General features: G+C 35.2%; 1 protein-coding gene and 1 pseudogene across 1 annotated transcript; both read right to left on the reverse strand.

Moving 5' to 3' along the window:
• Positions 1-5492: 5492 nt before the first annotated feature.
• LOC136350041 (uncharacterized) lies at positions 5493-6083 on the reverse strand. The gene has a single exon (XM_066301565.1). It carries the CDS (start codon positions 6081-6083, stop codon positions 5493-5495), a length of 591 nt encoding a protein of 196 aa, XP_066157662.1.
• A 7726-nt stretch (positions 6084-13809) lies between these two features.
• On the reverse strand, positions 13810-15100 carry LOC136350042 (uncharacterized; annotated as a pseudogene).
• Positions 15101-16897: the final 1797 nt, after the last annotated feature.

Consider the following 16897-nt stretch of genomic DNA (forward strand, 5'->3'; position numbering starts at 1 on the left):
TGTTTTGTTCCCCCTTTTGATCGCTGGTGGAGGGGACAACTTTAGCTTTTTCATCTTGGATCCTGTTTTTTTGACTTTCTTTGGCCATTTTCCTCTCTTTTCTTTGTTCTCTTTGGATCTGTTCGAAGTTTACCACTTCCATTTCCTCATCTGAGCTATCTTTGATGACAGCTTCGATAGCTTCTCTTATCGTCTGTCCTCGTTTTCTTCCTCATAACTTCGTCTTCTCTGGATTCTATACGATCCAGTTTGTTTTCAAGTCTCGTTATGGTTTCCAGCAGCTGCTGGTTTGTTTTCTGGAGGTCCTTTACCAAACTTTGAAGCTCGGCAATCCTCCTATCCTTTTCCGCATTTTGTTCAAAGAGGTGCTGGTTCATGTGAAACAGCGCCTCTGGGTCTCTTCTCAGCTCCATAGCCCTTTCCTCATCTATCCTTAATGACTCGGCCATTATGAGGGCCCAGTCATTAGAATTTTGCTAACTGTAATAGAATAAAATGAGTTCCTGTAAAAAAAAAGTGGTACTTACAGACTCTCTTGTGTTTAAAAGCACAAGAGAAACTTGTTGACTCTACTAGGTCCTGAAAAACTGGTTTCCGGCCGATTTTCACCTATCGAAGGTGAAGTCGTACGAAGACCGATTTATTCCGGTCGATTTGCAATGGCGACGGTCGGCTCGATCGAGTCAGTTGGCCGTTACGGTACTAGCGGCACTCCAATTGGAATGTCGGATTGTTCCGATTGGCCAATAAAACTCGGGGTCGGGTTCGCTTCGGTACCCAGGTAATGGATACTTGGGTCGATGCACTCGCGTTTTTCGATGATTCGTGGCGGTTCGATTTATTGGGTGATCCCAATTTTTCGTTGCGCTGTTTCTTTCGAAGTTAGCGAGATCTGGCACGTCTGTTCTTCACGAAGGATCGATCTGAACTCTCAGAGGGCCCTCCATGCCTTGTCCATCTTTAAGTACCAACACCCATGGTGATAAACCATGGGCGTACCTTGACCAGGGTGCCATCTGCACCATCTGCCGCATCAAACCGTGGCATCTTAGCCGGGAATTGGAACTGCAGCTGTGAGACCGACAAGGTTTATTGCGGGCAATTCCAGCACCGACAAAGCTCACTATATGCAGCTCCAATGCCGACCAGGTTTATTGCGGGGATTTCCAACATCGACAAGGCATGGCATGGGAAATTCTCATGCTCTGGCCAATGCCTACCAGCGCCGTGCCTCAAGGGGTTTTTCTAACTTAAAAGTAATTTCTACTGTCTAACCCTTATCGAACTTACACTTATGCATATTTACAAAATGACTAGACACGAAACTAAAGCGCAGGGTTAGTTACGTAACCCTACATACATGTCCTCTCGATTTTGCCCTTGTTGATAGCGACCTCGTTCGACAGTGCTTTTTCTTAAGATGGCCCTGTCGGCCTGCCCTTCTTCTTATCACCTTCTAATGTTTCACATTGTAACTGAAGGACTAATAAATCTTCGACATATACATATATTCTTTTATCGCATTTGATAATGATAGTCAATATACAACAAGAACTGAGAACCAAGGACCACCCTTTTTATAAACTATCTAATATATAAGTCTCCTCAATTTTCCGATCACTATTCTAAAAAACCATTTTTAAAAATAAATAAATGGTGGTCTGATTCTAAAACTATAGAAACAAAAAACTAATTATAATAATCAATCCACCAGTCAACAATAATACTAAAAATGAAATAATTCAGATACTCAAAATTAACACCTGAATTATTTGTATACGCCACAATACTCCCCTCCCAATAGCGGAGTAAAAAAATTGATACAGGGTAGTTCAATAACAAATTTTAACTAGATGCAAAACCTACAGTTTTACCTTTTTTCTTTTTATGATGATGTAAAATTGGTTGTTTAACAAAGTTTTCGGGTTGATTAATAATTTTTTTGTCTTGTGAAATCAAAAATGCAGACTTTAATCTATCCTTAGAAATATTCACTTCCTTATCTCTGACAACAATTGTAAAAAACTTGTCGTTACGATTTTTTACTGGAAAGGGACCTTCATACGGTGGTTGGAGAGAGTTATATCACAACAATTTGCTTAATAATTAAATAATAAGAAACTGCGTAGTGTTTACTACCATCTAGAACTTGCGATTAGAAAACGTATTACCCCTAATTGCGATTTAATATTAAGTTCATAATGTTCTGGAAGCCTTATGCATGGTCAGCATATATTTTAATATAAATAGGGAAAAACGTAGATTTAGGGTTCATAATATTTGTAACAGTATTGTTAGTTACATTTGTGTTGTTTCCTGTAAAATAAATTTTTAAAAAATAATTTGGCTGAACCTCAAACTTAACTAGAGGTCTCTTTATGGAATCATTCCGAAGGAAAACATGTGTACAAGTGTTTCATTCAGGAGTTATAAAAAATTTTTCTGTTAGAATGATGGATAGTTGGAACTGGTTTAAGAGATTGCATTTTTTGTTTGAGAGACTGTACAAAAGATAAGGGTTGGACAACAAAATTGCTATCCTGAAAAAATTCACCTGGGAGTCTTAAGTGAGTACCGTACAACATTTCTGCATGAGAAACTCCTACTTCTTCTCGTAAGGTGGCTCTTAAACCGAGTAAAATAGTGGGTAAGATTTCCGTCCAACGTTCGGTTGCATAAGCTTTGATAGCTGATTTTAATGTTCGATGCCATCTCTCTACTTTGCCATTTGTAATAGTGTGGTAAGGAGAAGAACGAGCACGTTTACAACCTAAGAGTTGAGTTAAGGAGTTGAAAAGAGAGCTTTCGAACTGACGACCTTGATCTGTGATAATTTTAATAGGTGACCAAAACGACAAACCCAATTGCTGTAGAAGCAATTGGCAACAGTTTCAGATGATATATTTATCATAGGAAAAGCCTCTGCCCAACAAGAAAATCTATCAATAACTGTAAGACAATAAGTGAAACCATTTGAAGGAGGTAGGGGGTCTACTATATCAATGTGAATGTCTTGGAATCTAGAATCTGGAATTTGAATTTGTTTGAAAGGAGTAGAGGTATGTTTATGAATTTTGGCTTTTTGACAGCCAATACAACAACGAGTCCATTTTCGGATATCTTTGTTCATTGAAGGCCAAACGAAACGAGATGAAATAAGTTTTGTGGTACCCCTTATACCTGGATGAGAGAGATTATGGAATTTATTAAAAATAACTTGACGAAATTGTTTGGGAATGAAAGGATGAATTGTAGAGCTACTTTCATCACAATAAATCAAACTCTGTGTATTGGGAACATGAAATTTTTTAAAAAGAAGTGAAGTAAGTTGGGGATTCTCGAGAATATGTTTAATTTCTGAGTCGGTTGACTGGGCTTTTGCTATTTCGTCGTAATCTATAGAATTCGGAAAAGAAATTACTTGAATTCTAGAGAGTGAATCTGCAACAATGTTGCTTTTACCACTTATGTGAAGTATGTTAGTTGAAAATTGTGAGATGTAATCCAAATATCTCATTTGTCTAGGAGATGCTTTATCAGATTTTTGAATGAAAGCATAAGTGAGTGGTTTGTGATCTGTATAAATTGTGAAAGGTCTTCCATCAAGAAAATGACGAAAATATTTGATTGCTGAATACAGTGCAAGTAATTCGCGATCATATGTACTATAATTACATTGAGCATTTGAAAATTTTTTGGAAAAGAAACTTAAAGGTTTTCATAAACCATCTACCAATTGTTCTACAACTGCTCCCATAGCAAAATCTGAAGCATCTACTGTTAAAGAAAGTGGAGCTGATGAACTGGGATGAATTAATGTAGCAGCATTAGCTAAAATGTGTTTACATTCATTGAAGGCGTTCACAGTATCGTTAGTCCACTTGATTGGTGTTTTGTCATTTTTTTTACAATTTTTGTGTAGATCGTGAAGAATACTTTGATGATGTGCAGCGTGAGGTAAGCATTTACGATAAAAGTTAATCATTCCAAGAAAACGCCTAAGATCTGAAATTGATTTTGGAAGAGGATAGTTTGAAATGGTGGATACCTTCTCGGGAAGGGGAGAAGAACTCTTTTCAGAGACTTGGTATCCGAGAAATTGAACTTGATGTTCGCCAAAAACACATTTGGTAAGGTTTATTGTCACCAATATTGATGCAAACGTTCAAAAATTGTTTTGAGATGTTCTATGTGTTCAGCTTCATTTGTTGATGCAATTAGGATATCATCTATATATGAAAAACAGAAATCCAAATCTCCAAGTACTTCATTGATGAAGCGTTGGAATGATTGTGCTGCGTTTTTCAAACCAAATTGCATCCGTGTGAATTCAAACAATCCGAAAGGTGTGATTATGGCTGTTTTTGGAATAGATTCTTCTTCGACTGGTATTTGATGATATGCTCTAATAAGATCGATCGTGGAAAAAATTGTTTTTCCTTCGAGGAAATAAGAAAAATCATGTAAATTAGGAACTGGATATTTGTCATCCACAGTAACCGAGTTGAGTCTGCGATAGTCTCCAACTGGTCGCCAATCGGAAGAGTTTTTCTTGGGAACCATATGAAGAGGACTGGCCCAAGGACTATTTGAAGGACGACAAATGCCTAAATTGATAAGGTTTTGAATTTCTTGTTTCGCTAATTTAAGCTTATCTGCTGAAAGGCGTCTAGATTTGGAAGAGACTGGAAAACCTTCTGTGAGAATAGTGTGAGTTGAGTTATGTTTTATTGATGAAGGAGTAGATGAAAATTTTGTGATTTCTGGAAATTGAACCAAAATATCAAAATATTTACATGAAGAAGGAATTGCATGAACTGAGAATATATCGAGACAAGAAATTTTACCATTGTTTGTCACATTAGTTGTACTGTCGATAATTCGTTTGTTGCCCAAATCTAGAATTATGTTGAAATAGTGAAGAAAATCAACTCCAATAATCGCGTGATTTGTTTGTGCTACTATAAAATATCACGTAAATGTTCTTCGGAGACCTAAACTGATTGAAAGGGTCGTGATACCGAAGGTGGAAATACGTGTGTTGTTGGCAGCAAATAGAGTGTATTGAGATTGATTTTGTTGCATTTGAAAAGATTTGGGTAACAATGAAACATCAGAACCAGTATCTATAAGAAAATTAATTCCAGTTAAAGAATCTCTAATAACTAACCTGTGACTAATGATATTAATATCTTTTTGTTTAAAATCCATGATGTTCTTGATGGAATTTTTTTGGCAGCCTTTTGTTGCCGCATCGTCTGCCGCCAAAGAAAACGCGACTGTTAGTTTTCCGTCTTGAAGTCACAAGGAGACACACATTTGCGAGCTTTTTCACGATAGTTTTGATGGTACCAACACCATGAGGAGTTTTGAAGATCTCTGTTGAGTGAATTATTTCGAAATCTTGATTTGGATTGGGATCTGTTTCGCCTCTCTAACTTGTCTAAACGTTTAGTGATTTGTTCGAACTTTTCTGGAGATGTGTTTCTTCTTTATTTATTGTGATAGCATGAACAAACTTCTGATTTGATTTCGCAAACTTGGGGTAGTTCTAAATCTGCAATTTTATCAGCTAAATTTGCTACGTCCATCAATGGTAAAGGACATGTTGTTAAAATGGACTGCATACTAATAGGTAATCTCTGCATCCAAAGAGTTTTTAACATTGTTTCTTGAAGTGAAGAACCTCCTAAGCTGTTCATTTCGGAAAGAAGTGTGGAAAGTTTTTTATCTCCAAGTTGTAGCTGAGAAAAGAGTTCCTTATGTTTTTTCTCTTGTGATTCAGCAAGGGCATCCAATACTTTTCGACGAAGATTTTCGAACTTGTTGGTTACTGGTGGTTTAAGAATCAAATCTTTAACACAAACTAGACTCTCTGTGTCCATAACTCCAATTGTAGTGTGAAATTTAAAATCATCTGAAGTTACTCCATTGATGATGAATTGTGATTCCAATTGTGAAAACCACAGTTCTGGTTCTGTTCGGCTGAATGGTGGAGTTTTTACAAAAATTCGGGTTTCGTGATCAGTAGAGGGTTCGACGGTAACTTCTGATTGATCCACATGTAGTCGAGTACAGGGCATGTTTGAGTGAGGAAGCTTGATTGAGGTGTTGAAATCACATCGGGGTCACCAATTATTCTTTTATTGTATTTGATAATGATAGTCAATATACAACAAGAACTGAGAACCAAGGACCACCCTTTTTATAAACTATCTAATATATAAGTCTCCTCAATTTTCCGATCACTATTCTAAAAAACCATTTTTAAAAATAAATAAATGGTGGTCTGATTCTAAAACTATAGAACCAAAAAACTAATTATAATAATCAATCCACCAGTCAACATTAATACTAAAAATGGAATAATTCAGGTACTCAAAATTAACACCAGAATTATTTGTATACGCCACACATATATAGAGGATTATTCACGCTATACGGCACGGAATATTGTGGCCAAAATACGAGGCTTTCAAAAAGCTTTACTATATGATGGTATGTCCCTGTAATCGCACATCGATTTATAAAAATCATTTTTTTTCGAAAACGATCTATCCTAACGAGATTAAATAAGAGGATCTTTTTTACATAAAAATATTTGCGAATCAGTAATTTGATTTCAAAAATAAAGAACTGCCACAAACAAAAAAGTTAAGGCGAGATTTACTGAGAAGACCCCCTGTACGTGACACCCCTAACTAAAATTTGCAATTATTAATGCAAAGAAAGTTTTCCCATTCCAACTTATTAAAGTATACCGAATTTCATAATTTTAACACAAATCGTTTCTAAAATATTGCAAAAAAAACATCTTCAGAGGCCCTCATTTAAATGGTTTTAGCTTTTTTAAGAAACATTTTTTGAGGTTTATTTATAAGAAGTTTTTTTATTATTTGAACTTCTAGAATCACCTCCTAAAATATTTCAACCTTATTTCCGGACATTGTGTATATCGTTTTGAAGATGTTTTATTTGAGATTTCGTAAGATTCAATTGAAAGTTGAGCGTGTAGAAGAGTTTTCTTTGGGATTTATATCACTTGGAAGATATATTGTTTGTTGTGTTTTTCAGATTTTACGAGGTTCATGTGAAAGTTGACTGTTTAATAGAGTTTGTTTTAAGATTTATTATTTAAGATATATATGTCGGATTACTGCCAAAATAAGTTAACTCCACTTTTTGCAATTTTGACAAAGTGATGTTTGAAAGTTTGAATTGAAATAAAATATAACCTGAACTAAATTACAGTTTAATATTTGAAAAATATAAAAGTAAAATAAAATAACAAAATCCACATCCTATGCAAAAAATTTCAAATAAAAAAAAGTGGATTATTACAAAGAAAACATTATTTTTATTGCCTTGTTTTGTTTTGGCAGAAAAAAGAATAATCTTCTTCAACATCACTGCCCTCAATGTCGGACTCAGGGATGCAATCTTTTATGTACTTAGAAGGTAGGACCAACTTAAAATACTAATGAAACTCATCCAGAATAACGCCCAACTTATACAGTTTAAGCTGGTCCTGGTTCTTTTGAGTACTGATTGGTCGAGGTTTAAAATGTGCATTTTTTAATAATTCGATCTTAGATTATTAAAACGGCTTTTACCTAAAATGTGAATCTTCTAATTATCAAAATTGTGATTGTATTTATATAAAATAATGCCTAATTTAGATTTTAAATACTTGAGACATTTAATTTTTAGCCAACTGATTTTGTCTCCATTTGTGCTTCTCGTTTTATTTTTATTATTAGTTTTAAAAGCGTTTCTAAATTGTTAAAATCATTATATTTAAGAGCTTCTACGCTATATAAGTTTTTTTTATCTAGACGACCTTACCATACGAAAAATTTTTAGCTAATCATGTATAGTATAAACCGAAACATTTTTTTTTGTTTTTTCGATAGCGCTCTGCATGCTGTTTACCTCCATATAGTTAGGTCTTGTCTCTAAGAATTTCTATTCTATCACAGATAAGTTAGGAGTTGTTTGAACCAAATACGAACTAGCCCGTGTACAAAACAGAGCACTAATATGGTGGTTAGAATTCTGTCCGCTGCTTATATCAAAGAAAAGACAAAAGGGGTTAAACAAGAGGGTTACCAAGTCAAATGGTGAGTTTTCGCATAGTCGATTTAAGATAAATTAACGTTATTTTGTCGTTCCGTAATAAAAGTGCCAGTGTTGTGGGGCGAGCGTAAGTCGTAACGTGAATATATCGTTGTATTGCGAAATCTATTTTTTGTTGTTACGTAAAGATTAGCATGTAATCTTATGGGAGGGAGTTTGTCGTTACGTTAAGGATGGCATTAAATGTATCTCTGTTTCTTATTGTGAATAGGGGGATCAAAATCGTTCTTGTTTTTTATGTTGAATTTATAAAAAAATCTGAGGATAAAAAAATAATTGACATTTTATATATATATAATATACAGGGTGGTCATTTAGTGCGGTCTCGGAAGATTACGGCTAAACAATTTAATATTTTGAATTTCTTTTTTTTGCGTTATATAGAACTCGATTATGGGTATATTCTAAAATTGTTTTCGTTTTATACAGGGTGTTCTAAATAAGTGAAAAATATCAAAGTTATGTTTTTTTAAATAGGACGCCCCATATATTAATATCGTTTTAGATTTCTTGAGAAAAATAAATGTAAGTTTCATTAAGGTTTACTTGTCCTAAATCTTAAGGATTTCGAAATAATTAAGTTTTTTTAAAAAAATCATGCAATTTTAAAAACTTTGTTTTGAAGGAAGTTTAAACTGGAGTAAATCGAAATTCATACCAAACCTTAGATATGAGACGTATTTTATGCCAGAATTATTAAAATTGAAATATCTCATACAGTGCGTCCAAAAAATAACATGAAAATTGCATTCTTTTTGAAAGGAAATAACTTGCTTAATTTAAATAGAACACCCCATATTTTATTACTCGAAATAAGAGATAAACATATGACTAATCAAAAATCGTTACACTTTCCTATACCTAAATGTACAGGTTTTCTTCGAAAAATAAGATTTAAGAAAAGGTAGCAAAATTAATAACCGCACTATCTATTTTTATTTAATATAAAAGAATTTCTTTTAATAAACACTTAATTACAAACAATTTTCAATATATCCTCCATTCTGATCAATGCAAGCTTGAAGTCGAGTAACATTTCCACGACAAACATTTTCCAGAATATCTCTATTTGCTCTAATAGAGTCAAAAACATAGCGGATTCTGATTTTCATATTGTCTCTTGTTGTTGGAGTTGTACTATAAACAATATTTTTGACATAACCCCACAAAAAAAAATCTAGTGGGGTAAGATCGGGCGACCTGGGGGGCCAAGATACAGCTCCTCCTCGACCAATCCATTTATTTGGATACTGTTGATTTAGGAAAGTCCTCACAATACCACTATAATGAGAAGGAGCTCCATCATGTTGGAACCATATGGAACGAAAAACGTTTAAAGGTATGGTTTCCAACAAATCTGGCATTTCATGTTCTAAAAAATGTCTATACACCATTCCCGTCAGATTTTCATTAAAAAAATGTGGTCCAATTAAATGTGTTCCAAGTATTCCCGCCCATACATTGAGGGACCAACGATGCTGATTGTCTAATGATCTTATTAGATGAGGATTTACATTATCATAGTAATGAAAATTGTGACGATTGATAATACCATTTTTGTGAAATGTAGCTTCATCGGTGAACAAAACCGTTTTGAAAAAATTGTTATTTTCATTGTATTTGTTTACACCCCATTCAGCAAATTCTCTGCGTTTTGCAAAATCTCTTGCATCGAGTTCTTGATGCAATTGGTAGTGATAAGGATGAAATTGATTTTTTTTCAAAATATTGTGAACTGATGTTTTGGATATTCCAAATTTCTTGCTAATTTTTCTTTGGCTGGCGTTGGGGTCTTCAATCACATGTGCGAGAACTTGAAAGTTATTTTCTTCATTATTTACGGTTTTGTTTCGTTCATTTCTTTTATAGGCGAGAGAGCCAGTTTCATTGAATCTTTGATATAATTTCAAAAATGATTTTTGAGTTGGGTGTCGTCGATCAGGAAATCGTTCAGCATAGAGTCTTGAGGCAAGCAAAGGATTTTCCTCTGCTCTACCCAAAGTATAAATCATATCTACCATTTCGCTCATAGGAAAATTCATTTTAATGTTATACTAAAATTTGAAAAAAATGTAGCAAAGCTATAATTAAAGTTAAAATGCATACCTGTAAATAAAAATAATCATTAATCAAGTTTTGACATCGATTTAGATAAAGGAAATTGTAAATATGTTGCCATTTTGGAGGTAACCATAGCAACTGATATAAAAAGTAATAAAATTTGCTACCTTTTCTTAAATCTTATTTTTCGAAGAAAACCTGTACATTTAGGTATAGGAAAGTGTAACGATTTTTGATTAGTCATATGTTTATCTCTTATTTCGAGTAATAAAATATGGGGTGTTCTATTTAAATTAAGCAAGTTATTTCCTTTCAAAAAGAATGTAATTTTCATGTTATTTTTTGGACGCACTGTATGAGATATTTCAATTTTAATAATTCTGGCATAAAATACGTCTCATATCTAAGGTTTGGTATGAATTTCGATTTACTCCAGTTTAAACTTCCTTCAAAACAAAGTTTTTAAAATTGCATGATTTTTTTAAAAAAACTTAATTATTTCGAAATCCTTAAGATTTAGGACAAGTAAACCTTAATGAAACTTACATTTATTTTTCTCAAGAAATCTAAAACGATATTAATATATGGGGCGTCCTATTTAAAAAAACATAACTTTGATATTTTTCACTTATTTAGAACACCCTGTATAAAACGAAAACAATTTTAGAATGTACCCATAATCGAGTTCTATATAACGCAAAAAAAAGAAATTCAAAATATTAAATTGTTTAGCCGTAATTTTCCGAGACCGCACTAAATGACCACCCTGTATATATAACCGATCTTTATTTCTCAAGAAATAGGCTATCGACCGATTGGTCTTTCCGCCTGTGTGTGTACATTTGATAGAGAAGAGAAAAAGAAATTTGCTTAACAGTAAAGGATAGTAATAATTAACAATTAAAAAAAAATGAAAATAAAAAGAAGGGTGGTGTTAGGTTAGGTGTTCTAACAAGGAGGCAGCTGGGAAAAGATAGCGGGATTGTCTGTTTGGTCTTGTTAGGCACAGTGGGTTCAATATGCTCCAGTTGTGAGGATTGTTTTTCCATTTGGTCTGTAATTGTCTGAGTCTTTCCGTTATTCTTGTCATCCGTGTCCGTTCATAGAGGAGTTCGTTGGATGGGTTGTGTAAGGGGTTTGAGGGATTTCTTATCTTGGTGATCAGTCTAAGTGCTATTTGTTCCGTGGTCTGTATATGCTTTCTGGTTTTGTCGGTAGCGTTTGCTCTGAGAATGTGTCCGTAGTCAAGCAGCGGCCTATAAATGGCTTTATATATTTTGGTTGCTGTTCTGGTACTGATTCCCTTGTTCTTGTATGTGAGTGCTCTAAAGTGCTTTGTCCTTTTTATAATTTCAGTCCTCGCATTTTGTATGTGTTTCGTAAATTTCAGCTTATTGTCTATTGTTATTCCCAAATATTTTATGTAGTGTCTTGGTTCAGTCCTGTGACCGTCCGCCATTATTGCCGGTGAGTTGTCTTTAATTTGATAATTTGGTATTATCAATTGGTTTTTAGTGGCGTTCGGTATTAGTCGCCATTTGTAGAACCACGCCATAGTGTTGTCCGTTAGTGTTTGTAGTTTTACTACGGTTTTCGCGGTAGTTTTGTCGTGTGCAATCAATGCCGTATCGTCCGCGTATTGTAGTATGTATGCAGTTTTGTCGATGTGCTTTTTGTCTAGCCGATTGTGGTTGTATATGTCATGGCAATAGACGTTATAAAGAAGGGGGGAGAGTGGCGATCCTTGTGGAAGCCCTTGTTCGGGAGAAAAAGGAAAGGAGAGAGTGTTGTTAATGCGTACTTCCAATTGTCTGTTTTCGAGTAGATTTTTTATTATTTTAAGTAGATACGTTGGTGTTTTAAGTTTGTATAGTTTGTATAGTAGACCTTTGTGCCAAACACTGTCAAATGCTTTGTTAATGTCCATGAATAAACATGCTGATTTCCTGCCGCTGAGGTGTGTTGTTTGTATGTTGTTGGTTAGTATGAAAAGAGGATGAACAGTCGAATGTTTTTGTTTAAATCCGAATTGGTGTGCTGGTATGTGCTGTCCGATCAGTTTTTGTAGTCTGTTTTTTAATATGTGTTCATAAACTTTACTTATCACCGGGAGTAGTGTAATGGGCCGGTAGTTTTGTGTTAGTGTGGTATTCAGTCCGTTTTTGGGAATGGGTATGATTATGCCTGCTTTCCACGTATCTGGTATTGTCTTAGTTGCGATGCAGTCGTTAAGTGATTTTTGTATGAGCTCATGAGTTTGTGGAGTTAGGTTTTTCAGCACCTTACTTTTAATGTTGTCTCTCGCCGGTGCTGTGTCTTTCATGTGAGTCAGTGCTTCTTCGTATTCAGTGTCCGTGATTGTGTGGTATGTGTGGTCTGCATCTTGGTTAAAATAGCTGTCATACCAGTCATTTATCAGGGTCCAGTTTTGCTTATCGAAGTTAGGGTTTTGAGAAGTTGTGAAAGCTTTCTGAAAGTGTCCGGCGAATGCATCGGCCTTGTCTTTGTCTGAGTGATGTTCTACCCCGTTTTCGTAAATGGTGTCTATGTTGTTGTTTTTTTTGTATCGCGACAGTCTTTTTATTTTCTGCCAGTATGACTTTCCATTGTCTTGTTCAATTCCTTGGCAGGCTTCGAGCCATTTTTCCTGTCTGAATTGGTAAAGCAGTGTTTTAATATTTCTGTTTAGGCTGTTCATCCCTCTTTTCAGCTCATTGTCCTGGGTTATCATGTATTGTCTGTATAGGTCTCTTTTATTTTTAATCAGTCTTAAGATGAAGTTAGGTATTGTATGTTGGTAAAATGGGTTTCTCACTAGAGGAGTAAATTTCTCAATCGCCAAGGATAATTGTTGCTGCAAGTTCACTATAGAGATTGGTTCTCTTTGTGTTTGTACATATTCGTGTATATGCTGCTTTACTTTGTCCGTGTCTGTCCTGTTGAGGTCTAATTTCTTAGTCCTTTCTTCAGAAAGTGAAGGTCGTGTCTGTTCCAGATCAATGTTAAGGACTATGGCCAAGTGATCGGATCCTAGCTCGTTGGTTAGGTGTATATTGTTTATGTTATTTGTAAGGTTTCTTGTGTGAATTAGTACGTCTGGCGTTGTGTCTTGGTTCTCTGGCATCAGGAAAGTTGGTGGTGTATGTTGTTTTATAAAGTCGGAGTTTTCTAAGAACCTGTCCAGTTATCTTGTCTTGTTTCTGTTGAGGTTGAAGTCTCCAATAATGATCGAGTACTTGAAAAGGCATGTTTTCGTCAGTAAGTTTTGTTCTATGTTAGAATGTGGATGAATGTATACTACGAATATGTAGAGTTTGTTGTCTAGGTAAGGGATCGTAAAGTGCAAACATTCATTAAGGGGATTGTTTAGAGATGGGGGATTGGCTTTGCCCAGTTTTATTTTTGGTTTAAGTAGGACCGTTGCACCCCCCCTTGTATTATCAGCAATGTTGCCATGTTTACAGATATACTGCCAGTCTCTGTATGTCGGAGTCTGTCCTGGTTTAGTTTTGGTCTCTACAAACATGCAGCCGTCGATTTTGTTACGTTCTATGTAATTGTAGATCAGTTATTTTTTGTGGTTTAATCCGTTGATGTTGGCATAAAGCAGTTTTAAATTGAATGTCCCGTATTCGTGATTGTCTGTCTCAGTTGTTCAAGGGGTTCAGTTTGGGAGGTCCTGTTAGGCTGGAGCAGGTCGAACATTAAAATGTACATATGGGATCCGAAGAAGACCACCGAGGTGTCAATGTTAAAGTCTTCAACAAATTGTTTACGCAGTTCCTTTACCAATTCCTCTCTATTCGTGTTAGTCGTTTTGTTAAGTTGGTGTTTATTATTTGTTAATTATAAAGTCGTGTGTTGTAATAGGTCGATGAATTCTGCTTCCTACTGTTATCTCATCTGACACCTCGTTGGTCCTCCTATTAAAGCACTTAATTTTGACATTGGGTATACCATCTATCGGGGCTGTGGGTCTTTTTGGGCATTTCATACTCCATGCCGCATGGTCGTCCGATTTGCATGCAACACACTTGATGGGAAGTGGAGATTTACAGGTTGCAGTAGGGTGCGGTCCCTGGCACTTGTTGCATTTAATCGGTGTCTTGCATTCCTGTGTCCGGTGATAAAAAGCGTTGCATTTATTACAGGGTGCAGGGATGGGCGCTGGCGGTTTGCTTTCCACGATCCTGAAGACACGCCCCAGGAAGTGTACCGCGCGTTCGTTCATCAGCTTTTCGTATGTGGCGAGATCGCCGGTGATCAATCTCATCATGAGAGTTGGAGCGTTTCGTTGTCTTGAGATAATTCTCTTGCAGAATCTAACTCGCAGTTCCATTTTCTCCAGGTGCTTGGAGAACATCTCATCGGTAATGTCAAGATCCACCCCAGTTGCTACAACTGAGTAGGAGGCTGTTATGTTGTGGCGGTTGGTGTTTTTTTTATATTGGATAGATGTAGTTTCATTCCTGCCTAGTTTGAATGACGTTATTACGTTTTGTTGTACGAGGAGTCGGAGGACCTCGATTGTTTTCTGTTCATCATTTGTTTTAATGAGAAAGTTATTCTCTTGTTTAATAATGATGTCCTTGTTGTTTGTGTTGATGTCCTCCCATTTGAGAGCCATCTGTACTCTGGATGTTGTGGGCGGTGCATAGACCACGAATGTGTGGGAACATTTTGAATGTATATTTGGTACGTATGCTATTGCTGTTGTCGTGGTTCCTTGCATTTGTGAAGTACTGGCTGTTTGCCTTTGTAGTGCCGGTCTTTTTGCTTCTGGTGTTGGGGTAGTGGGGGTGGCCTTAGGTTTCCTACCCCTCTTCTTGGAGTTTGGTTTCGTACACCCGTCGTCCTGAGAGGCGCGGTCCGACTCGGACTCCTGCGAGCTCCCAGGCTCCATCCTTCTTTCCGAAGGGCCCCTGTAGATATTGCCCAGGCGATGAGGTGTTTGTACCGTACGTTTTCGGGGAATATGTTTATTGTTGTTTCTCCGCGATAAGGATTCCCATTTATAGACACTTGCTATCGTTTATACGCAGAATGCACGACCGTCTCTCTCGGCGATTCGCCACAAACTCTGACATTTTATATTTTAACACAAAATGTGCAATCGTTGATATGGGAACGAATTTACGTAAGTGGTTTTACGATAATATCCAATATCAAGTATTAAACCAACTATCAGAATTTCAAGAACATGATTCAGGTTTTGCTTTACAAAAAATCGATTACTTAGAAATTAATATTAAAAAATTTGCAATGGGTAATGGCAATATCAAATTACCTAATAAAATTTCAAAGAAGCAGGCTTGCATTAATATTCAGAATGATGATCCAGCTTGTTTCTATTGGTCACTTGTTAGAACTCTTTATCCTATACACCATAGAAATCACAACAATCGTACTAGTTCATATCCACATTACAGTACTGTTTTAAATATCACATGTTTAGAAATACCTATGTCTCTAAACAAAATATATAAATTTGAAAAATTAAACAATATTTTGGTAAATGTTTACGGCTTAGAAATGTCAATGTCCGAAAAGAAAAAACAAACTATACAGTGGTTCCAATCAGATTAACACTTCAAAAATTAAACAAACATATTAATTTGGTTTTAATTCAGAACAAATATTATCCTGAATTAAACGACTATGATACAGATGTAGAAGAGAATACTGATTTTATATATCACTATTGTTGGATTAAAGATTTATCGCGATTAGTATCTTGTCAGCTAAACAAACGTACACAAAGCAAAGTAATTTGTGACAGATGTTTAAATTACTTTTCCAGTCAGGAAAAATTATTGACACATAAAGAATTGTTCACTAATTTAAATGACTGTCTAATTTCGTTTCCCAAATATGTTTAAAAATCATGCTTAAAACAAACTGCTCCATTTGTTATTTATGCTAATTTCGAAAGTCAATTGGAAAATGTTTCTTACTTGAATGATAGTTTGGGTAGATATTAAAGACGCATTCCTTTTAGTGTAGGATATTTTGTCAAATATGCATACAACGAATCTTTATCCAAGTTCAAAATGTATCAAGGTGTTAACTGTGTAGAATACTTTGTTAATGAAATGATTGAATTATCGAAAATTATTTATAACGAAATGAAGAAAAACACTCCTCTGAACATCGAACTCGGTATAACAAAGGCTAAAAGTTGTCACATTTGTGAAAAACCGTTTTCGCCTATAGATGAAATGGTTCGAGATCATGATCATTTCACAGGCATTTTTAGAGGATTGCTCATTCAGTGTGCAATTTAAATTTTCGTAAGCAGTTTGTGGTTCCGATAGTTTTCCAGAACTTTTCCGGGTATGATTCTCATTTTTAAATCAAATTTCTATGTAAAAAAGGTTGTTTAAGTGTACTGCCGATTAACAAAGAAAATATATCTCATTCATCCATCATGTAACAAAAAATGACATTAAATTTCTCTATACTGATTCGTATAGATTTTTGGGGGCTTCTCTTGACGAACTTGTAAAATTAATGGAACCGGAAAATTTAAAACTTTTAAAAAGTAAATTTTTAGACGTGACGGAAGAAAAATTTTAACTCTTAACGCATAAAGGCGTATTTTGTTACGATTACATTGATAGTATCAATAAATTTGAAGAAACGACTTTACCGTCCAAAGAATATTTTTATAATAAACTAGAAGATTCGCATATTGACGATG

Source organism: Euwallacea fornicatus, unplaced genomic scaffold, assembly GCF_040115645.1.
Source record: "Euwallacea fornicatus isolate EFF26 unplaced genomic scaffold, ASM4011564v1 scaffold_88, whole genome shotgun sequence".
NCBI classification, from domain to species: domain Eukaryota; kingdom Metazoa; phylum Arthropoda; class Insecta; order Coleoptera; family Curculionidae; genus Euwallacea; species Euwallacea fornicatus.

Excerpts from the sequence above, each read along its gene's own strand:
- LOC136350041 (XM_066301565.1), bottom strand. The coding sequence starts at position 6,083 with ATGCCCTGTACTCGACTACATGTGGATCAATCAGAAGTTACCGTCGAA.